We start from the raw sequence: 24,163 nt of genomic DNA on the forward strand, positions 1-24,163 counted from the left end.
CACATTGCCATAGAAAAGCATACTGGATACAGCTTCCTATGATCATGTGTAGACAGTACAGTAGTAAGGCCTGACAGTGCAATGGAAAGTTCCAGGACAGTAGCTGTATATGAGGGAACTCTTGGCTACATCCAGGAAACTCACACATCCACCCTCACAATCAAGGAACACGCCAACCTGGCCAGTTGGTTTCTCTATGTGGTGATGAAATGTTGGGCAAGTAGTGAGGAGGCTGTATTGATCATCGTCCTTCAAACATACAAGAAGAAATGCACCTTCAGATCCAATCTCAAAGTTTCTCAACCAGACATTGTTACAGACCCCTACAGCCCATTGCTCATGGTCCTTCAAATCCAGCTCCCAGTAATGTTTTCCAGTGGTGAAGCTCTCTGCTCCCCAGGAAGCACGATAGGATCCAGGCACAGCCAGAACTGGGTTTTCATTGTAAGGTCTAGAGGTGAATCTTCTCACATCAAAAAGTAGGCTTGGGTTGCAGTTGAATATGATTAAATTTTGAAAGAAAATTTTCACTGTGGGAAGAGACATTTTAGTTAAAACGAATACTCATATTTGTCAGGAGAGAGAGAGAGAGAGAGAGAGAGAGAGAGAGAGAGAGACAGAGACAGAGACAGAGACAGAGACAGAGAGACAGATACTTAGAGATTTCCTGGGTTTTAAAAATAGAAAGTCTAAGACTGGAAGGGTAGTTATAATCCAGATAAATCAAAGTCAAGAGTTTTCCCAAAGAAACAGAATGAGCACATAATGAAAACTTTTTTGAAAATCTTTAGAAGCTGCAGAGGTGGAAACCACAGCAAATAACAGCACAGTTCTGTCAGGGGCTTTAGTTACACCAGGCAAACAACCGTGCACAATGCAATGAGGACCACCCCCCCCCAAAGGCTCACCCCCTGAGTCTCCATGAAATGTTATTCCTAAGTACTAGGTCTTGATTGCTTTCATCTTATGGTTTTGATTTTAATCCCACTATGAAGATTTGTATCAAAGATAAATCTATGCATGCATTAGAAGTTGTTCCCTAGTAGCAATTTTCTGCATTTAACTAAACCATGGTCCTCTGACAATTTTTCCTTGAGATGTTACAATCCATATTTTGATCTCCAAGTGTGATTCAGACTGCCCCATGTTGTATCAACTTATTTTACTTTTTATTTTTATTGCCTGTGATATATGGCTTTGTCTGTTTGGGTTCTTTTTTAATGATCATTTTTGTAGTTTCTTTGAGATAGGATTTCTTGCTATATACCCTTGACTGGCATGGAACTCACTATGTCAATCTATTTAGTCTCAAACTCTTGGGCAATCCTCCTGATGCCATGTTTTTCATATTGGGGTTACAAGTGGGCGCCACTGTATCTTGTGAATTTTAATCTATGGAGTATAATTCACTTTCAGATGTTTCTTATATTGTCAATCTACTATCGAAGTATTTTAAACATATTCATTTTTTAGATACATTCTTTATTTACATTTCAAATGATTTCCCATTTCCTGGTTCCCCCCTCCCTGAAAGTCCCATATTCTTTTAAACTTAGTTTTAGAAACATGTTTTTTAAAGGATGAGATAGATTCCCGGGCTGTTTTATATTTTCTTGTTCTGAGAACTTCTGTGTACATGTTGTGAATGTTGCAATAAATGTTATATGTAAACTCTAAAAAAAATTCAACTGATAGGTGAGCATGGTTTCACATGACTTTAATTAAAGCATTTTGGAGCCAGAGGCACGTGGATCTCTGTGAGTCCCAGACCAGCCTAGTTTACAGAGCTAGTCCCAGGTTAGCCAGGGAAACAAAGAGAAATAATGTCTCCATAATAAAAAATATCAATTGCTAAAATATTTTATAGAAAACATAGAAATATTTTGATAGCTTAATATATATTAAACTGTACTGAATTAATCATTCTGTGTGTCTCATTGGACAAATACTATATTTATCAGCCTGAATGACGTACATCATTAAATTGGTATTCATTAATCTTTGTTTGTAAAATGACTGTGTGCCTAAATATGATTACAATGTGGCTTAACTAGACATATCTTTTTAGGGAATTAAAATATTCATTGTACAAAGGTTATCTCCCTGCTGAACGGCACCTCTGGTCATTATATCAGTGCTGACACTCACCTTGGAAGTAGTTGAACCTTACAGTCAACCCAGTATTGGGTTGGGCACTGAGTTTTGGTTTCATACTCTGTGTCAGCTGCACTGACTCACTCCTGCAAGGAGAAGACATTGATGAGCCTGTGCTACAGATATCACCCCAGTGATGAGGAGAAATCTTCAGGCAGAGCTGAAAACCTTTGTCATACAAACAAAGGTATGTATTAAAATCTTTGTCATACAAACTGACAACTGAAGTTCAATCTCAGAAACCCATGGTGTAAGGAGAGGAAAGACTCCTGAGAGTGCTCCTGTGTCTTGCACACATGTGCACTCACATAGGTATTCCTAACAAATCAAATCAATAAAAGGAAACACTTACCTGAACATTTTTCACACAGAACATTTTCTTATATTAAAGAAACCCCATGGTCAGGAGACAGGGTGGCTTCCTCTTAGATGCTCTCTCTCAAGCCCTTCCTGTTATCAACCACTTTCCCATGCTTCCAGCCCCTTTCTTCTACTACCAGGAAAGTACAGCCCATGGGCCTCAATGATTAGGATTTGAAAATGACAAATTTTAGCTCAAGCCCATTACATACACTGCTTCACTCATAGGGAGAAAGAAAAGACACTGTCTGGTGAAGGCAAACAGGCTTCATATCCATGAAAACAATCCCAAACCCATCATCCATAACTAAGTATTTTCTGTATAAAGTGTATTTGTACATTGCTAAGAGAGCTTGTTCATCTTTGTGACATAGTTCAGGGTTATCCTGTCTTACACTGAGGATTAAACTCACCTTCTGAACAAGTCATCCAAATCCTGCAAACAAATTAAGAGAAGCTTAGATATCTGAAGGAACAGCCCAGAATGTGGATCTATATATACATAAAGATTTTTTTAGAGATTTATTTATTCATTTTATGTATATGAGTACACTCATGCTCCCTAAAGACACACCAGAAGAGGGCATCGGATCCTATTACAAATGGTTGTAAACCACCATGTGGCTGCTGGGAATTAAACTCGGGACTGCTGGAAGAGCAGAAAGTGCTCTTAACTGCTCAGTCAACTTCCAGTACATTAAGTTTTATATCATTATATAAATATATATGTAAATTTTATTATCTTTATATAACTGTCAGTCATTGCTACACCAATTCACCCTGCAAATGTATTTTCATGCCCCAGAGTCCATTGTGGACTTGCACAATGGAATGAATTCTTAATGAAATCAGGCTGTGAGAATATTTGGGAAGCATATGGGTAGGAATTATATACTACTTTGTAAGATGCAACTGTCTGCAAAGAGGACATTCTTTGATCTTGAACAAAAAGCATAGAATACTTTCATTAAGGGTACTTCAAAATTGTGGCCTAGCCCCTACATGTTGGCTCATATCTGCAGTTTTAGAATTTTGGGTTTAGGGCTCATGAATCCTGTGAATACGAGGCCATTGTACACCACAAAAGAAGAGCATATATCAAATCCCCCACCTCCCAAAGAAATATCAAAAACACAGCTTTCAAACATAACAAACTTATGGTAGACTACTTTAAAACTGTACTAGCATCCAAGTAGAGGTAAAATGGTGTGTTTGGTAACAAGAATCACTTAATTTGGGGTTTCAAAGACACAAGCTACAAACACAAATAAATGAGATATTCCATATGGAATCTGCTGACACAATGTCAACAAGCTTGCTCTTTTTAGGATATTACACAAATTATCTCTCCAGATTTTTCTTAAAACCTGATAATAAGTACAGGGGATATAGAAAGGGATCTCAGATGTAAAAGTCATAGGTGTGGGCCTCAAATAATCAATCTGTTTCAAGCACTCTTCCATGCTTACCTGCAACAGCAACACCTCAAATGGTTTCTGGGACATGGCCTTCAGCTCCTGATACATTTCTATTAGTTGACTCCTCTTGTGGACCATCATGGCTTCACTTTTCCTGAGCTCCTCTAAAATAATATTGCTTTGATTTTTCATACACTCTATATATTGATTCACTTCTTCATGGACGGGAGGATACAGTCTGCTATACTCTTTCTTGATCATTTCCCCCCGTAGGGCCACGTAGTGCTTAAGGAAAAGGGACATCCTAGATCACATCTGGAGAGTATTTGGTCCTTTCCATTGAATTCTTCTATGTTTAAAATTCACCTACAGGATCCCATCAGGGTGCTGCACATGCTGATTTACTGTCCCCACTTTTCAGAAAGTGTAAGTCATTTGATTTTATACATTTCTTCATTATTATTAGAAGAAGCAAACAAATCCATTCTTTTTTCCCTTACCATTTTCTTCTGTTAAATGAGATTCTGAGATATCTGGAAAAAAGGTTTGGACTAATAATATGTTCACTCAAAAATGCAACTTTGGGCCAGGCAGTGGTAGCACATGCCTTTAATGCCAGCACTTGGGAGGCAAAGGCAGGCAGAGTTCTGAGTTTGAGGCCATCCTGGTTTACAGACTAAGTTCCAGGACTGCCAGAGCTACACGGGGAAAGCCTGTCTCAAAAAAACAAAAAAAGAAAACAAAAAGAAAGGAAAAGAAAAAATGCAACTTTGCATATACATAGCAACCAAAATTCCAAGTGGAGTCATAGAGTCTGGTGTACTCTGCTGAACACTCAGAAATTCGCCCATTAATGTCAAACTTTTCTACCAGATGGCTAGGTGTTTCTGTGTTCAAAATTGGATTTTGCCTTTACAAATTTAAGGTAAATATAAAAAGATTTCCTAGCATCACATCCCATGTATAATCCTCAAATTGCAAGATATCTGCCTCTGGTTCACTTTACACATCAGTCTCATACCCACCAACCACTGAAAGATTGTTCTCCTCTCTGCATTTAGATTCTTCTGCTGTTCTTGGATCTTCTTCAATAAAGATGCCATTTGCTTTTCAAGTTTCAGCTGTAATAAATAAATAAATGTCATCCTTACATAAATAATGAGTTACCTGGCAGACAAACTCTAGCACTGAACACAATTACTTTAGAGAGGTTAGAAGAAAGATCACAGTGCTGTTTCTTTTTATTTTTATTAAATATGGAACTTTAGATTTCAGCCCATAGAATTACAAAATACAACCACCATGAGCTCAAGTGAAGTGATGGGCTGTAATTGACAACTGTCTGGATAATTAACATCCAACCCGGATCCCGGTTCTAAGCCGCTCATTCCAATGTACTTTTGGAATTTTAGTCTTATGTCATTTTCACTTTTTAAAGATGTAAATTTACCATGATTATAATTTTCAGTGACGTGAATATAATGAATCGTGAACCTAGAAATGATATTTATATTTATGCACCTCTCAAAGAATGTTTACATTTTATAGTCATTCCTCATTCCCTGCTTAAAATGTGACAAGATTTGGAGTACAGTGGATTCCTCAGAATCAGGACACGCATCTCCCTGTGGTCTGCTAAGCCTCCTTCTCTCAAGCTCTCAGCCTTTTTTTTTTCAGAAATATTACTTACCATTTGCATACAAGCACGTGCTCCAATAGTGCAGTGTGTGTGACCTCTGTGATCCTGGGAGTCAGAACACAATTGGCAGAGGAGGGCCCTGCTCTCACCACAGAATGTCGTCTTTCTCTCCTTATGGGTCATGCACTTGTGCTCCTCAGAAATCAAATACTTCATGAGCCTGTTTTCTCTCACAGTGGATACCAGAATCTTCATAGTGTTGTTATTAATGAATGTCCAATGGGATGGTTGCCTACATATAGGGCAGAGGTCAGGGATTCCAACGTCTTCCAAAGAAAAGATGAGACAGGCCTTGCAGAAGGTATGGCCACACCTTAAGAAGACTGGATCCATAAAGATGCCCTGGCAAATGAAGCAGGTGAGTATTTCTTGGGGGGGTTGTGAATTGTCTGACTCCATTTTTCTGAGGGGAAAAAAGGAGAATTATTATTATTGGATCAGAGAGGAGAAGCAAGGGACTAGACAAAATGTGATTCAACTTATGATTAAATTCTGAATATGGCAATACAGACATATTATTTTTGCCCAAGAACTTTTCCCTACATATTGACTGATGTGACACCATTCTAGATCTAACATCTACATTCCTCCTGAAGGCTTCAGCCCACATTGGTATGTTTTTAAAGGCCAGAGACATTCCTCTCCAATGTTGTAGAGAAAATAATACCATACGGAGGAGTAATCCAAGTCCTTCTGCTCCATAGGCCGGCCTTTCACTGCAGGCATGTGCGTAAAACAGCTCCTGCATTTGTTGTCTATCCAAGAAAATACACACCACTTCATGCCTTCTCTACTAAATACTTTTGTTTGGTATCTGACTCTTACTTTCTTATTATTTAGATTCTACTGCCTCAACCCTTAGTTCTTCATGGGAAATATCACTCACTTCTTTCTGCTGCAAAATGCCTAAAATAAGAATTTATGCTGTCTCCTACTTCAAGGATATCAAGGTGGGGAATAAATGGTGGCGGGAGCTCAAGGCAGCTGTTCTCATGACTTCCAAAATCAGGAAGCAAACAGCAAAGGAAAGCTTGCTCCTCAGCTCCTCTTCCCCCTTTTTCTTCATTGGAGCCCTCAACCCATGGGCTGGAGGAATGATCTCACCAACATTTAGTGTGGTTCTTCCCAATTGAATGAATCTAATCCAATAGATTTTCAAAAATATATCAGGTCATTTCTATAGCAAACCTGCTCCCCTCAGGTTGAACACAAGGGGAATTCTTTTTTAAGATTATTTATATTTTGTATATGTTAGTACACTGTCATTGTCGTCAGACACACCAGAAGAGGGCTTCGGATCCCGATTAAAGATGGTTGTGGCTGCTGGGAATTGAACTCAGGACTTCTGGAAGATCAGTCAGTGCTCCTAACTACTGAGCCATCTCTCCAGCCAACGGCAATTCTTTGTAGATACTTGTTTACTTCCTCATTTCTAAGTGAGGCTTGGTTATCTAACCAACAGGTACACATTTCCAATCTCTTTTAACTTTCACATATAGAAATAATCTCAGGCCCAGCAGTGGTGATGCATACCTTTAATCCCAGCACTTGGGAGGGAGAGGCAGGCAGATTTGAGTTCAAGGTCAGCCTTGTCTACAGATTAAGTTCCAGGATACCCAGGGCTATCTACATAGAGAAATCCTGTCTCAAAAAAAAAAGAACAAAATAAAAGAAAAGAAAGAAAAGTAAAGAAAGAAAAGTGAAAAAGAAAAGGAAGAAAGAAATAAAAGAAAGAAAGAATCTCAGTTTGATTGCAACAAATTTTGTCAAAATAATTAAGCTACTACAGTTGGACATACAGGGAATCAAATGGGTTTAGCTGGAGGTTTGGTGTATTTCCAATTCCACTATTAATATTATCAACAATTGGATTAGCAAAAACTTTGGGACTTTAATGCTGCCTTCTTTAATTTAGTTAATGGTTATGTTTTCCTTTGGCATGTTTTTTTTTTTTTTTTTTTTTTGTACATTAGACATTTCACTACAAAACAAGAACACAAAGATAACCCAGATGAAATACAGAAATGAAAAATTGCACCAGATTTTAACCAGAATGTACTCTTATGAATAAGAGAGTGGTTAGTTTTCTCTACTTTAATTACATGTAACCTTCTAATCTAACATACCCAACACTAGCAGGAATAGCCAATTCTACCATGATCGTACACTTAAGTACCCATTTATACTGTGAGATCTTCCCTCCTGTAATTTATTTTATTTTATTTTTGGGGGTTTTTTGGATTTGGTTTTTTTCGAGACAGGGTTTCTCTGTATAGCCCTGGCTATCCAGGAACTCACTCTGTAGACCAGGCTTGCCTTGAACTCAAATCTGCCTGCCTCTGCCTCCCAAGTGCTGGGATTAAAAGTTTGCACCACCAACGCCCGGCTCCTCCTGTAATTTGTAACAGAAGAACAAAGATAAGTCTTTTGCTGAAAATTGAGTTTTTATTTCTATACTTTCCTAGATATCTTTAAATTCCAATGTCCTTAAACTATTCAGGGCATTTGTTAAGCATAAAATGCTCTTGAAATATTTAAAATTTAGACAAAGCACAAAATTGAAAAGTATCATGAAACTATCTTTCAATATAATACATCAGATCAACTAAAATGTGCATAATGATAAATTTAAAATTATCTATAACCTTAAGCCACATTATATCCCAAGAAAGAAATCCAAAGGCAAACTGAATCAAGTTTTGCTGAATAGCAAAATATAACTTCTAAGCAAATACCTGTTTTTATTCAGTTAAAAATAGAGACTATGAAGGAATTTTCTCTTGCAAATTGTGCACTTACCCAAGCAATTATCCCCGTGCTCAGCAATGCTTGGTAGCAATACAATACTGGCTCAGTTCTGAGATCAGATCCTCAGAGCACAGGGGTCTAGCAGTGTCTGGACCTGAAGGTTGAAAGCACACTGTGGTCTGATCTGAAATAGAATGAATCTGGTGGGCCATAGGACTGTGCTTAGAGTCTCGAAAGGCCACTCCCACTTCCGCCCATGGTCCTTTTACTGATGCTTCCAATGGGTGAGCTTCTCTAAGGGGGATTATCTAAATGGATTGGAAGATTGAACTAACACCTTGACCAATCTCCACAAGCAAATCTCCCCCAAGGGATTTCCTGAATCACTGTATAGTTTAGTGTGGTAGCTCACACCTTTACCCAGAGTTCACGGAATTAGAATGCTGAACCAGGAGGATTTCTAGTTAAAGGCTTTCCTAGAATGTGCAGTGAGAAATTTTCTAAAGAAAAATATTAGTAATTTTACAACACTGTTTTACTGTAACTACATATTATGCAATGTGCTTATACTTTGATACTTTGATTTTCATCAATGGTGACATCATTAATCTCTCATTCTAACAAATATCAACATGAACATCTTTTTAGTTCTTTGGAGGATTTTTACAACTTCTTTTGCTCATATTGATCTCAACTGCTACCTCTTCCAAGTCTACCCCATTTACTAACTCGACGTTCTGTTCTAAAAGGTGGAAAATGCATGAATCTCCATCTGTCTACCTTTGACTACGTATAGTGACAGTAGACTTCAAAGATGCCTAGCTCCCAATCTGTTGAGTTCACATTAACCAAACAGTTGTGTGTTAATGTTGTAGATGTGAAATAACTAGGAACCTTCCACATCTCAATCAGGCTTTTGCATGCTTTGCATCTGGATGGTTTACTTTTTAATATGTTCTTAGTTAAAATAAAATTCCATAGTTTTTCATCTCTCTTCCTTTCTTACAGGTCCTTCACAGACGTGGTTACCAGAGCTTCAGCTAGAATTTTAGGTAGATTCTCAAAGTTCAAAATGTCATGGTTTGGGTAGTTTTTTTCCTCCTCAAATGATTTAGTCAAGAGGGGAAAAATCCTCACAAGAAAAATTCTAGCCACTTGAGTTATACTTAATTCCAGATGTAGTCAAATTACTATCAAGAACAGTCATCACAAGGGCTGAGCACTTTGTATTGGGTGATCAGTTAGAAAGGTTATCCCTGATACAGGCTAATTCTTTGTCTAGGTGTCAGAGCTAAAGTCTTCACCTCAGCAGCCAAAGAGCAGAGAAGCAGAATGCCTGCCCTCACTCACTCCTTTCTTTTATTCCTGTGTGCCTAATCTATTGGATGGATGCTCACAGGATGGCTATTCCCTCTTGTTCTCTGAAAGGCCCTCATAGACATACCCAAGGGAATAGCCTGTTGATTTCCTAGGCATTTCTTTTTTTTCCTTGAAAATAAATTTTTCTCATGAAGCAGGTTTCCCATTTACAGCTGCCCATTATTGGGTTTGATGCACTGCAGACAACAAATTCCTTTAATATGTAGAGACATTCCATAATTGCTCTAACTCTAGAGAATCGTGACTGATACAGAAGTTGGTACTGGGGCCTAGAGTATTACTGTGATAAGCGTTTTCATGTTTTTGTTTGGAAGAATGTTGATTTGATGACTTTGGTTGTGGAAAGCAGTGGAGTGCTTTAAGTTGGGCTTAGTGAACCATTCTAGTAGGAATATGGAAGACATTGGTGCTGAAGGTGATTTGAACTGTGGGAAAAGAATGTCAGTATGAGGCCTAGAAGCTGTTCTTGTCGTATTTAGTGGGAAAATGGTGCCTGCCTTTTGCCCTAGGCTTTTATCTTCCCTAGTTTTAAGAGTCTGCCTGAGGGTAGGTTGAAGAGACTCAGATTAATTGCATTGACACGTCTCTTGTCAATTGCATGGAAGTCTCAAAAATGCCCAGCATGGACTTTGTTCTCTAATTAAGTCTCATGAAGAGTGATTTGAACAAGTATAGAAAGCTTTGAAAGAAAAAATATAAAATGTTTTATTCAAGTATTAAAGGGGGCGCCAGCTGGCCAGTGGTGGTGCACGCCTTTAATCCCAGCACTTGGAAAGCAGAGGCAGGCGAATTTCTAAATTTGGGGCCAGCCTGGTCTACAGACTTAGTTCAAGGACATCCAGGAATATACTGAGGAACTCAGTCTAGAAAAAAAAAACAACCTAGAAACAGACAACAACAAAAACAAAACAACAAAAGGGGTTGCACTAGGAAGCGAAATGGAGCTTGATCGTGATTTCTAGGCTATTACATTAAATAAAGGGAATGGTGATCTTGGAGCAAGATTCCCCCCCCAGCTAAATTTAGATGCAGGCATGGTGATTCACGCCTTCAATCTCCACATTAAGGACACAGAGCCATGCAGATCTCAGAGATAAATGTACAGAACAAGCCGGGCGGAGGTGACACACGCCTGTAATCCCAGCACTCTGGGAGGCAGAGGTAGGCAGATTTCTGAGTTCGAGGCCAGCCTGGTCTACAGAGTGAGTTCCAGGACACCCAGAGCTATACAGAGAAACCCTGTCTCAAAAAAAAAAAAAAAAACAAAATCCCCCCCCCCAAATATGTACAGAACAAGTTCCAGTACAGACAAGTTTAGGCAGTGAAGCAGGTGGCAAACGGAAAGCTAGTGATAATGAAATAGAACAAGGGGGCCATGCCCCATATCCTTCATGCAGCAGAACTCAGCAGCTTCTGTCACTTAGACCTGGCTTTAGAGTCAGAAATAGAAGGGACTATTGGGGTAATTGATGCTGGTTAGCTGGAGCTACGAAATTAGAGGGGATTAAAAAAAGGCCAGCATCACTGAGGTGAAATCTTCTAGGAAGTGTTTTCTCAGAGTACAAAGAAGTTGTGTTCCAGAGATAGCTAAGGCTGTACCTGGTACTGCAGCTGGAACTGATAGTGTGAAATCACCCAGGTGTTACAGAATTTGAAGGTCTGCAGGAGTTGTGGAGTAAGCTGAGGCTTGCACATCCCTGACTTATAACATAAATTGCTTGCTGTTTCCTTCCACACAAGTGTTTGGCTCTAGTGGTTTCAAAAGTTATAACAATATATTGTTCATTTAATTGTTTGCTTGTTCCCTTAGAAACAGTTCTTAATATTGCATTTTCTGAAAAACAGACATCTTTGTTAAAGATTTATTTTTTTTATTATATGCAAATATACTGTAGCTGTCTTTAGATACCCCAAAAGAGGGCATCAGATCTCATTACTAATGATTGTGAGCCACCATGTGGTTACTGGGATTTGAACTCAGGACCTCCTTCTGCTCCTGCCATATTGTCATAGGCACACAAATGTACACATGGCCTAAGGTGTCTGTGTAATGCCTATTCACAAAATATGGTGACCTTCCTGAAGCACCATTCTGACTCTGATTACTAACTGGAAATAGGAAATGAGATCGTTTTTTTTTGAATCAGAAAGAAATTTATTGTCCTATTTATTATAGACTGAAAAGAAACCTATGAAAATGGAGAAGCTCTAGAAAACTCTTTGCCTCCTTTGTGTTTTTATTTTTTTTATTTTTTTATTTAATTATTTTTTATTCGATATAATTTTTTATTTACATTTCAAATGATTTCCCCTTTTCTAGCCCCCCACTCCCCGAAAGTCCCGTAAGCCCCCTTCTCTTCCCCTGTCCTCCCACCCATCCCTTCCCACTTCCCCGTTCTGGTTTTGCCGAATACTGCTTCACTGAGTCTTTCCAGAACAAGGGGCCACTCCTCCTTTCTTCTTGTACCTCATTTGATGTGTGGATTATATTTTGGGTATTCAAGTTTAATATCCACTTATTAGTGAGTGCATACCACGATTCCTTATCTAAATTCTCTTGTTATTGTGATGAGTGTTAACACAGAAGATTTAAGCTACAGGTTTAGAGAGATGGCTCAGCAGTTAAGAGCACTGACTGCTTTTCCAGAGGTCCTGAGTTCAATTAACAGCAACCACACAGTTGCTCTCAACCATCTTGTAATGAGATCTAGTGCCCTCTTCTGGTGTGTCTGAAGACAGATACAGTGTACTTTATTGTGTTTATTTATTTACTTATTTATTTATGATGAAATAAATGAATCTTTTTTAAAAAAGATTAAAAAGACATACCAAAATCATTTAGAAAATGACATTCATCTAGTAACCTTAAAAACCTAATTCTGAGCCAGGCATGGTGGCTCACGCCTGTAATCCTAGCACTTGGGAGGCAGAGACAGGCAGATTTCTGAGTTCAAGGCCAATCTGGTCTATTGAGTGACTTCCAGGACAGCCAGGACTACACAGAGAAACCCTGTCCCAAAACAACAACAATAACAACAAACCAAAAAAAAAAACCCCAAAAACAAAACAAGACAAAACAAAAAAACCTAATAATGTGACTGTGTATATGGCTCAGTAAAGCATTTTCTTTGCAAGCCCATGTACCCAAGATTGATTCACTCCCAGAACCACATAAAAAAAAAGATGTTCGTTGTGGCACATGGTTATAGTTTCAGAGCTGGGAGCTGGAGGATCTCCTTGTGCTCAGCCAGTCTAGCCTCATTTGTGAGCTCCAGATCAATAAAAGACCCTTTCTCAAAGGAAAAAAAATGGTGTTCGTGGGACAACACTTAAGGCTGTCCTTCATCCTCCACATACATGTGCATACATGAGCAGGGCTGCTTGGTTTCACCTGCATAGTTCTGTCCTCCAAGGTCCCTTCAGAGGTGCCCCTGCCATCTGGGCTACAGTTAGGGTGACGTCAAGGCCACTCCCATCTGCCAACCATGTGTGCCAACCAACTAGGCTGGAAGTCGGAGGAGACCTCACCTCCAACTGCTGTTGTTCCTTTGAATTCTGGCGCCACTCCCACTCCACATCAAGTTCAGTGGGTCTCCAGACTTGGAATAGACAGGTGGTGCGGAGCCTGTGGTAGTGCACACAGAACAGGATAGGCACTTGGCAGGTGCTCACCATGCCCTGGAATGCCCTGGAAGAAAAGACCACTGAGAACAGCTCCAGACAGTGCTCCAGGAAAGGCCACGCCCCATGTGTTCTTCCGTCCAATCGGTGCTAGAGGGAGGGGCATCCTCCATTTCCCTCAACTGAAGGTATAATGGGAGCTGCTTGGAAAGCTAAGCATTCCTTCTTTTCTGTAGGTGTGTGGTTTAAGTGCCCGGATGGCCAACCAAAATGTGGACATGCAAAGTGAATTTAGAGGCTCCGGGTCTGTGGAGCAGGGTACCCATGTAAACTTCCTAGGGGAAATGTGCAGCAGCAAAAGGGATTTCTGGATTGGAGCCTAGGTCCTGGGGAGATTGGGACTGGACAGCCTGGTTGAAGGCTGCTTGCTTTCTGGTTCCTTGGTCTCACCTTGGGTGGGTTCTTATACAGCAGGGTTTGCAGAAAAATATGCTAGGCCTCTTGTGCTATTCAGAAGGTAATGGTGACACCCAAGAGAAACACAAATCCTCTCACCTGAACAATGGTGACACCATTCCTCATATGGTCAAAACAGCTGCAAAACGATGCCAAGTTAAGGGCAATATAGCTTAGTTTTCTACTTGAAGTATTAGAGCAATAGGAAGTGGAGTGTGCTGCTTAGAATTTCTTTTCCTTAGGTGGAGGGGAGCCCATAGCATCCAAGAGAATTTGTAACAGAAAGTAACTTGATTAAAACCTGACTCTTTTGAAAGGTGTGTAAGAAACCTAGATTTATATTTTTGTCAGCATCCATTTTTACCATTGTGAATTAGCATCAGCTTCCTGTAAATGTTTTCTGAAATAGTGCTGGTAAACTAAAGCCAACCAACTACCCTTGCTTTTTCAATTTGGAATGACTGTAGTGAATGCATAGGGTACAAATTAAATTTGTGGGACGTACCTGGTCTGAACAGTGATGAACTATATCCAGAAGTTGATGACCTGAAGACAAATACAGCTTCTGAGAGAAGAACATTGTGCTTTAGTGAAGTGGTCTTGTTTACTCTTTCTATGCAGTTCATATTAATAGTGTGTCACTGTACTTCTTTCTTTCTGCCAGCAGGGAATGCCAACCCATTGGGATGTCTGTAGCCTGTAAAGATCCTAGAGCAGGAGTGCATGTGAGTGCTTCTCTGGTTTGTTTTCTGCTGAACTTTTTTTTGGTTTGTTTTAAAGACTTATTTATTTTTATGTGTAAGTACACTGAAGCTGTCTTCAGAAGCACCGGAAGAAGGCATCATGAGATATGTGTAAGCATGGCTGTGAGTCACCATGTGCTTGCTGGTGTTTGAACTCAGGACCTTTGGAAGAACAGTTGGTGCTCTTCCCCGCTGAGCCATCTTTCCAGCCCTGTGTTGAACTTAATGAAGTTGGTCTAGTCTATGATAATCCTATCATGAACCTGAATTCCTTTTGAAAAACCACAACTATGGATCTGACTTCTGAGATGGACCATTACAAAGGTCTGTTGTGTTCTGTTTTAATTTTGGCAGCTATGTAATGCCTGTGTTTCTTTGTTTTTTTATTTTTAGGGCCAGTGACACAAGATTTGAGAATGAAAACTAGATGTGATAAACATCCAGAAAAGGCAGAGACAAGAAGAAAATGCACAGTATTAGTACTGGGATGTTTGAGATGGGGTCTCCATGGCCCTGGCTGTCCCTGTTAATCTGTCTAGTGATCAGGACAGCATCTGGTATGGCCTGAAGAGTTGATTCTTGTACATTTTTTGTGGGCTATATGTAAATGGATTGTTTTGCCAATCCATTGAGGGTGGTCTGTTCTGTGAAGGTTGTGGTGAGCTGACACAGCTGTACAGACTGAGCAGAGTGAATGCAATCATGAACTTAAAGCAGCAGGTCACCATCTCAGTGATTGTAAACTTGATTGTGAGCTATTTCCTTAGGCATCCCACAGTGGATATTTGAGAGTGCTGCAATAAACATCCAGTTGCAAATATTTCTTCAATTCAGTATGTGTCAGAAGATTAACCAGAGTGCCCTGGTACATGTTCCACTTCCATGGTTATTGAGTTTTCAGAGCTAATGATCTTTGACTGATTGGTCTTTATTCCACCTGTCTCTGCTTCCCAAGCGGTAAGAATAAGTGGGCTTTAATTTCTAAATTCTTAACTGCTGCATACTTCCATTTTCCTTTGTGGTAATTGACAAGGGTTGAACTTGATTTTTTTATTGGCAACAGTATCTCAAAATTGTCCTGATACTCAACTATAGAGATGGCCTCAGTTTAAAGAAAAAGCCACCATGCCTACCCTTAGAATACTATAAAATTGGTAGGCTTCAATTTTTTGTTACCTATATAAAGTAGTGTCACTGGTTATGGATAAATTCTTCTGGTATGCCGTTGCTTTGTGGTAACACTTTTCATGACAGTTCTCAGTATCCCTGGCTATCTGAACTCTGAACTTGGCTGATCTTGAACTCAATCCTCCTGCCTCCCCAACTCTTGGATTAAAAGCATATCAGTCCACCCCTCTACCTAGCTTATTATTAAAGTCAAGGTCTTAAAATGATTTTTCACACTAAGCAGCAGGAATCTAGTTTGTGTTGTTTTTTTTCCCCCTATATATGTTAAGTTTTCCTGGTAGCATTGGTGAAAACTTGCTACATTTGAAAAATGAGTTTTCCTGTGGATACAAAGTTCTTTGTGGATTCTCTACGTTAGGTGCAGCTGAATGTTTAGTCAGGTAGCTTATTTTTCAGGATGTCAGAATTCTGTTTGATACTGTTTTTTTTTTTTATTTTTCCTTGTTCCTACATTCTGTTTTGCTATATCACATGTTATTTGTTGTGCCTCCTTTTTATTTATTTGAAGAAATATGAATTTCCCTTTTTTTTCTCTTTATTTTGGGTTTTTCGAGACAGAGTTTTTCTGTGTAACCCTGGCTGTCCTGGAACTCACTCTGTAGACCAGGCTCAGGAAATTCATGCTGGGCAGTGGTGGTGCAAGCCTTTAATCCCAGCACTCTGGGAGGCAGAGGCAGGTGGATTTCTGAGTTTGAGGCCAGCCTGGTCTACAGAGTGAGTTCTAAGATAGCCAGATGTATACAGGGAAAACCTGTCTTGAAAAAACCAAATCCAAAAAAACCTATATATATACAGGATGCTGAATAAAATCAAAAGCAACCTTATAGAAATAGAAAACACAAGTGAAGATTTTGTATGTTGGTTGATTACTTTAGAAGAGTGCATCACTGTTTAGACCTGGAGCTCCTTCACACCAAACTGGTCTTAGGAATTTTTGGCAATCCTGCCTCCTACCTGTAGATTACAGGTAGGTGTCACCAAGCTAGCCAGAGAATCCTTCCTATTAAAGGATTAAACAAATGGAGGCCAAACCAGTTGAACTTTAGGAAACATACAGCTAGCCTTAAGGAACTGCATGAATAAAGCATGGTATGTATTTGTGATACAATGGGATCTTGGTATTAATGGGATGGGAAGAAAAGGAATGCAAGATAAGGCTGAATGCTAAGTGCATTGTAGTTTCTGAGTAGATGGGTTCAAATTGCAATGGTTTTCAGTAAGAAACTGTGATGATAATTTGATGTGTTTATTGTACATTGAAAGAGAAACATGGTCAGTTTTTATAGGTTGGGGATTAGGGGGTGTTATGTTTACGTGTGTAATTGCACTTTTAGGACAGAAGGGGGTGCTGAATCTCATGCTAGAGTTCAGATGCTGTGAGGGAGCTGGGTCCTGAACTTGGGTCCTGAAATCAGTAAGCACATTTGACCATTGAGCCATCCTTATTATTGACCTGAACAAGAGGCAAGTCCAAACAAGGCATCGTTTTAGTGGGAAGTAAAATTAGTTTCCATTAAATTTAATAACTCAAACCTTTTAATACACACTGGATGACATTTTTGACTAAACCTTTTAATTACAGATTCTGACTGAATAATTCTTTTTGTTAATAAAGGGCTTATACTAGTTATCATCCCTGACATCTAGCTCGTTAAGAAACCTACCTGAGAGCTCAATAGAGACTCAAGTCTTAAAAAAACTGGGGTGTGGGTCTGCGGCTGGAGAGATGACTGCAGTTCAAAGAACCTGGGTGTTGACAGTACACACCTTTAATCCAGGCACTCCTGGTTCCAGCCTCGCAGTCCCTCACCCTAAAACCACTCTCCACCGCTTAGAGAGTGGAGATTCCCCTATCCCCAGAATCCCAGAGATGGCTCAGCAGTTAATAGCACTGACAGTTCTGCAAAAAGTCATGTGATCAATTCCCAGCAACCACAAAGAGGCTCACAGCCATCTATAGTGCAATCTGATGGCCTCTTTGGGCATGCAGGTGCACACTCTGATTGAGAAATATATTTAGATAGTTTTCTTTTGTTTGAATCAGGGTCTCAATATGAAGCTCTCTGGAACTTAAGTTTGTAGGCCTGGCTGGCCTTGAACCACAGATTGCCCTGCCTCTGACTCCAGACTGCTGGGAATGAAGGTGAATTAATGGCTTCTCGGCATAACTCCTCAGGAGGTCTGCCTGGGTAATATAAGGGAACAAGCTGAGCTGGGTGCTGGTGGCAGGCAGTTCTCTGTGAGCTGAGGACAACCAGGGCTACACAGATAAACCCTTTCTTAGGAAAGAGAAAACCTTTATATATTTATGCACACACACATAAATATAAAAATGCAAAAGGAAAGACTGCTTTGGGACTATTTCTGTTATTACTAGAGGAAGCAGACCCGTGCCTCTCAGGTTGAGTAGTAGAAACCCAAAAGGAATCAAAGACTTAAGTGTAAGACTTTCAAATATGAAGTCAATTTTCTGAACTAAAAGGTTACTACTTACTATTTGGCACAGGAGGATAAAGTGTTCCTAATAGCCTATCACAAACTGAAGGTCTGGGACTGGACAGATGACTCTTCTTTAAAAAGAGTGTTATTATTCTTGAGGACCTGAGTTCAAATCTCAACACTAATCTGTACTCTGGCTCCAACTTGAAGGGGGGGACCAACACCTCTGATTTCTATAGGCACCTGCACTCACACATTGCACAGGGGCACAGACATGCCTAAAAACAACATCTTAAAAACAAACTGAAGCCCAGACTGGATAACTGCACCTGCTCCAATAAAGAAACATCAACTGGTAAAGGGCCTTCCTGTCAAGCCTGACTGAGTGGAGTCCCACAAACCACACTGTGAAGGAGAAACCAACCTGTCCTCTTGCATTCATGTGTATTAATGGTACAGCTTGATAGACAAACAAAACAAGTAAAATTAATGATAGGGAAAAAAGTGGGTTATTTACAACAAACTAAATAGTCCAATTATAAAATGGAATACACATGTAACCAGAGAATTCTCAAAGGAGGAATTACAAATGGCTGAGAAACACTTACATGTTCAAAATCCTCAGTCATCAGGGAAATGCAAATCAAAACTCCTCTGAGATTCCATCTTATATCTGTCAATGGTTAAGATCAATAACATCAGTGACAGCTCATGCTGGAGAGTAGGGGAACAATCTGCAATGTCTGCAGCTGTAAAAACTTATAAAAGAATTATGGAAATCAATATAGTTCCTCAGGAAACTGGGAACTGATCTCTCAAGTCCCAGCTATACCTCTATTAGGCCTATACCCAAAGGGCACACTATACTATCACAGAAACACTTGCTCAGGTATGTTCAAAGTGGCTTTATTCATAATAACCCCAAACGGGAAACAACAATAAATTTTTCTCAAATTAAGAATGGATAAATTAAATGTGGTATTTTTATTCCCATGCAAAATATTATTTATTATTAAGTATTAAAAATAAACACTTCAAATAAGTACTACTTGTAAGATCCACTGATGTCCTTTTTAAGACTATTTTAGTTATTAGTTATTTTTTTAGTTATTTAGTTATTAACTTGTGCATACAAATATGGGTCCCAGTGAAGGCCACAAGAGGGCACATCCCAGGGAGCTAGTTTTGAGCCACCCAACAAGGAACAGAGGTTGAGTCATCCTCAGGTCCTTGATACGCAATTTTTGAATGTGACAGCATAATAGCTTTCTGCCAAAACTTTGTTGATATGAGCATGTTTTGGCATTGAGTATAATGGACATTTGTAAAATCAAATAAGTATAACCACACTAATGCTCACGATACCCAGCATCATGGTTGCTGTATCCAATCACAACCTCAGCATAACACTCTTTCATCACCTAAGATATTTTATTTACATTTCTAAGAAAAATGAGTTATTTTGGTTGTGATTTACATAACTAAGTCCAAACTGAAAACAAATAGCTTCTGTTTTTTGTTTGTTTGCTTGTTTATTTGAGTCAGGGTTTCTCTGTGTAAAAGATCTCTGGGTATCTTGGAATTGCTCTGTAGCCCAAACTGGCCACAAACTCAGAGATCCACCTGCCTCTGCCTTGAGTGCTGCGATTAAAGTGGTGCACCACCATGCCTGGCTCTCTTTCCATTCTTTAAGGGCCATGTTCTTCACAACCTTTGCTCTGCCTTTCCCCTGTTTCTTTTCTCTCTTGGCCTTCAGTCTTTTTCTTTCCCTCTGGTTCATTTACCCTGGGTACTGGACATGTTGGTCTAGAGTCTTTCTGTTTCTCTTAATTTCAGTTTCCATTTCATGTTATCCTTTTCATCATCCACGTCACGTTGTACTTTCTCCTGGCAATGTTTGGGTACCACCATAGTTTCTATTTCAATGAGGTTCATTAAAGCATCACCATCAACTCTGAGAATACTTTTAAGTCTGTTGAGCTCCCTTGATGAATTATTCTTTCTTTTCTCAGCAAGGATCTTCCTTTTCAACTTACTCCGCAACATTTTACCCATGATTTACTGAAGAAACACCACTGCTCACCAAGCTTATGACACCAACCGGAAGCACAGACACTTCCAGCTGTAAATTTGGTACTTTTATACTATGGAATATTACACAGCTATTTTTTAAAATGGCATCATGAAATTTGCAGGAAAATAGATGGAATTAGTGAAAAACACCCAGAATGAGGTAACAGAGACCCAGGAAGACTAACCTGGTATACATTCAATTATAAGTGGATATTAATTGTTAAGTAAATGATAATCATGCTGCAGTCCACCAACTCAGAGAGGCTAATTAACAAGGAGGGCTCTACCAGGGCCAAATGTATATCATTGACATGGAGGAAGTAGGATACATTTGAAGGTAGACTAGGGTAGGGAGGGATGGGAACAGAAGGAATCAAGTTCTCAAGGAGGAATGGAGAGAGAGTATGGGAAAGGCAACTGGAAATAGTTGACTTTTGAAGCTGATGTAGAAATCTAGTGAAATGGAAAATCCCTGAAATGTACAAAGGTGACCCTAAAGACCATTCTCAGCAATGGAGGATATAGAGCCTGGACCAGCCATATTCTATAACCAGGCAACTTACAGTGGTGGGATTGCAACATGAACCCAGTTACAGTCCTTAGACCTACAATCTATCCTACCTGAAAGATGTGCCGGGGGTGGGGGGCAATGGAGAAGAACTTTTTGGAGTGGTCAAATTGTGAGTGGTCTAATTCAAACTCCACAACAAGAGAGGGAGCTATGCCTGACACTACCTGGATAATCAAGAACTGGAGTCTGGATAGCCAAGGACCTAGGGTAGGAAAAATAAATCAATGAAATAATTTCTAGTGGTACTATGTTATACTCATAGATTGGGGCCTAATTCAATAATCATCAGAGACACTTTCCCTAGAAGCTGATGAAAGTCAGTGTAAGACTCATAGCCATATATTAGTTGGAGAAGGAACACAAATTGGAGTACTCCATTAGGTCTTTGTCCTCAGAGCTCAAGGAATCCTATGGCTGCGAGGGAGGAAGATTTTATTTTTTGAGACAGTGTTTCTCTGTGTAGCCCCGGCTGTCCTTGAACTCACTCTGTAGACCAGGCTGGACTTGAACTCAGAAATCTGCCTGCCTCTTTCTCCCAAGAGCTGGGCTTAAAGGTGTGCACCACCCCTGCTCGGCAAGGGGTAGGGGAGGAAGAATAATAAGAGTCAGAGGAGTCGAGGACACTAGGATAATACAGCCCACAGAATCAACTAAGCAGAGACTGAAGCAGCAATCCTGGGGCATTGGTCTGTGCTTTGGGTCCTCTGCATGTTATGGTTTTTAGCTTGTGGCTTTGTAGGACTCCTAACAGTGGATAGAGATCTGACTCTTTTGTCTGCTTTTGGGACCCATTTCCTGCTACAGAGCTGCCTTGCCCAGTCTTGGACTGGGAAAAATGGAAGAAGGAGAGGCTATGATCAGGCTGTATTGTATTTAAGAATAAATTTTAAAATATATATATACATGAGTTTTGTTTTTCACCTTATTACATATGAATTCAAACGATGACAACAGTAATTAAATAAGAAAGGATCTATATTCTATATTTCATTAAAAGTGGTCAAGATGAAGGCCTTTTGCCCAACCCAAAAGTGCATTTGAGGAGCTTGGAAAAGGAGATAAGCCACTGAGTTGCTATGACTGTTCTACTGTTTTGTTTTGTTTTTTTTAAGATTTATTTATTATTATATGTAAGTACATAGTCCCTGTCTTCAGACACACCAGAAGAGGGCATCAGATCTTATTACAGATGGTTGTGAGCCACCATGTGCTTGCTGGTATTTGAACTCAGGACCTTAGGAAGAGCAGTGCACTTAACCACTGTGTATTTTAGAACTTTTATTAATTTAAGGCAATTTGTTATATTGTATAATCACCCATGAACCCTCCTTCAACTCCATCTTTCTCGGTGTAGCTACTTTGAAGCAGATGTTCTGGTGCTCTGGCACTTATGATGTATCTACCTCTTCTCCAAAGTTTCCTGAGTGTTAGATATGAGATGTTGTATTGTAGATGTATCAAAAGTGATGTTTTATGACTGGAATGTAATCTTTCAGGAAATTGGGGAATTCAGAGTTTCTCAAGAATTCTGTGCCAGGTGGTGGTGGCACAGGCCTTTAATCCCAGCACTTGGGACACAGAGACAGTCGGATTTCTGCGTTCAAGGCCAGCCTGGTCTACAGAGTGAGTTCCAGGACAGCCAGGGCTACACAGAGAAACCCTGCCTCAAATAACAAAACAAAACAAAACAAAAAAAAAAAAAAAAAAAAGAATTCAGTACATGATTTAAATGCAACCCCAACATTTTCTCTATTTTTCTAATAGAAATGGATGCATTAGAAACATAAAATACCTCATCATCCCCTTTGAAATGAATGTTTCTATGTGTTGAGATCTTATTGAACTGCATGATTGTTGATTACTCTTCTCAGATACCTGGTGCAGGCCAAGTAGTCATCACTTTTGAATGTCAGAAAACAATTGTGTGTTCTCAGACTGGAAGAATACTCGATATTTAAAGCTGTTTTATGTTGGGGTCAATGAACATCTTTCAAGTGTGTCCCCAACATAAACAGCTATAAAATAATGGAAATGAAAGAAGAGGCGGAAATGCACTTTTGTTTCTTTATAGAAAAAAATCCCTTCTCTTTGAATGATGAGAGTATGGTTCATTCACAGATGGTAAATAATTATATTTGTTTAGATCAAATAGGGATTGAAGCTTTTATTCATCAACAAATCTGCCTACAGTACATCTCTGTACTGCCTGATACCACTAAGTTAGAATCACATAGATACATAATATTTCAATAGTTCTGGAATCCCACTTTGTATACTGAGCACACTTAAAAGTGCTAATTCTAAGCTGTGTGGTTGTGGCACATGCCTGTAATCCCAGCACTCTGGGAGGCAGAGGCAGGTGGATTTTTGAGTTCGAGGCCAGCCTGGTCTACAGAGTGAGCTCCAGGAATGCCAGGACTATCCAGAGAAACCCTGTCTGGAATAAAAACCAACTCAAAAAAAAAAAAACAAAAAACAAAAAAACAAAAAACAAAAAACAAAAAAACATAAAACAAAACAAAAAAGTAAAAGTTCAAATTCTACAGTAGATTCTAGATGCTAATTAGCAATTCTTACAAATATGTAAAAACAAATGAAAAGCACTAAACACTGTGAAAGTAATTGTTCTGGGAGGAGCATGTGGACCACAAATACAAAGCAAGCAGTCACCCATCTTTTACATTTATTATCATTGTAATATTTGTCTTAGTTAGGGTTTTACTGCTGTCAACAGACCTCATGAACAAGGCAAGTCTTAAAAAGGACAATATTTAAATGGGGTTGGCTTACAGGTTCAGAGGTTTGATCCATTATCATCAAAGTGGGAGCATGGCAACACCTAGGCAGGCCTGGTGCAGGCAGAACTGTGGATTCTTTTTTGTTGTTGTTGTTGGTTTATCGAGACAGAGTTTTTGCTGTGTAGCCCTCGCTGTCCTGGGAGAGCTGAGGATTCTACATCTTCATCTGAAGGCTGTTAGTGGAAGACTGGCTTCCAGTGAGCTAGGATGAGGGTCTCAAAGCCCATAACCACAGTGACACACATATTCCAACATGGCCACACCTTCTAATAATGCCACTCCCTGGGCCAAGCATATACAAACCATCACAATATTTAATCACAATAAATAGTTCTTCAAATCCAGCTCCCAGTGATGTTTTCCATTGGTAAAGCTCTCTGCTCCCCAGGAAGCACGACAGGATCCAGGCACAGCCAGAACTGGATGTTCACTTCGAGGATTAGAGGTGAATCTTCTGACATCAAAAACTATGCTTGGGTAGTAGTTGTATATGATTAAATTTTGAAAGAAAAATT

The 24,163-nt window shown here is 39.5% G+C and overlaps 1 protein-coding gene, 1 non-coding gene and 1 pseudogene across 2 annotated transcripts; 1 reads left to right on the forward strand and 2 right to left on the reverse strand.

Annotated features, from left to right (window-relative positions):
• Window positions 1-42: 42 nt before the first annotated feature.
• Window positions 43-6,030, reverse strand: LOC127690221 (tripartite motif-containing protein 43C-like). The gene is made up of 6 exons (XM_052189764.1): window positions 5,623-6,030; window positions 4,958-5,053; window positions 3,984-4,217; window positions 2,928-2,950; window positions 2,149-2,240; window positions 43-530 (listed from the first exon to the last, which is right to left on the reverse strand). The coding sequence occupies exons 1-6, from the start codon at window positions 6,028-6,030 to the stop codon at window positions 43-45; spliced, it is 1,341 nt and encodes a 446-aa protein (XP_052045724.1).
• Window positions 6,031-8,494: 2,464 nt separating this feature from the next.
• On the reverse strand, window positions 8,495-20,261 carry LOC127689685 (protein LLP homolog; annotated as a pseudogene).
• Window positions 14,818-14,889, forward strand: LOC127690325 (small nucleolar RNA SNORD50). Its single transcript, XR_007979052.1, has one exon. It is a non-coding gene; the product is annotated as a small nucleolar RNA SNORD50 (small nucleolar RNA).
• Window positions 20,262-24,163: the final 3,902 nt, after the last annotated feature.

This window comes from Apodemus sylvaticus, chromosome 7 (genome assembly GCF_947179515.1).
Source record: "Apodemus sylvaticus chromosome 7, mApoSyl1.1, whole genome shotgun sequence".
Classification (NCBI taxonomy): Eukaryota; Metazoa; Chordata; class Mammalia; order Rodentia; family Muridae; genus Apodemus; species Apodemus sylvaticus.

What these genes read in the sequence shown, in the direction of transcription:
- LOC127690221 (XM_052189764.1), bottom strand. Translation starts at nt 6,030, where the DNA reads ATGGAGTCAGACAATTCACAACCCCCCCAAGAAATACTCACCTGCTTC. An exon ending in CACGTGCTTGTATGCAAATG is followed by an intron (nt 5,054 to 5,622) that starts GTAAGTAATATT and finishes TATTTATTACAG; the next exon opens with CTGAAACTTGAAAAGCAAAT. An exon ending in GAACAATCTTTCAGTGGTTG is followed by an intron (nt 4,218 to 4,957) that starts GTGGGTATGAGA and finishes CTTTTCCTTAAG; the next exon opens with CACTACGTGGCCCTACGGGG.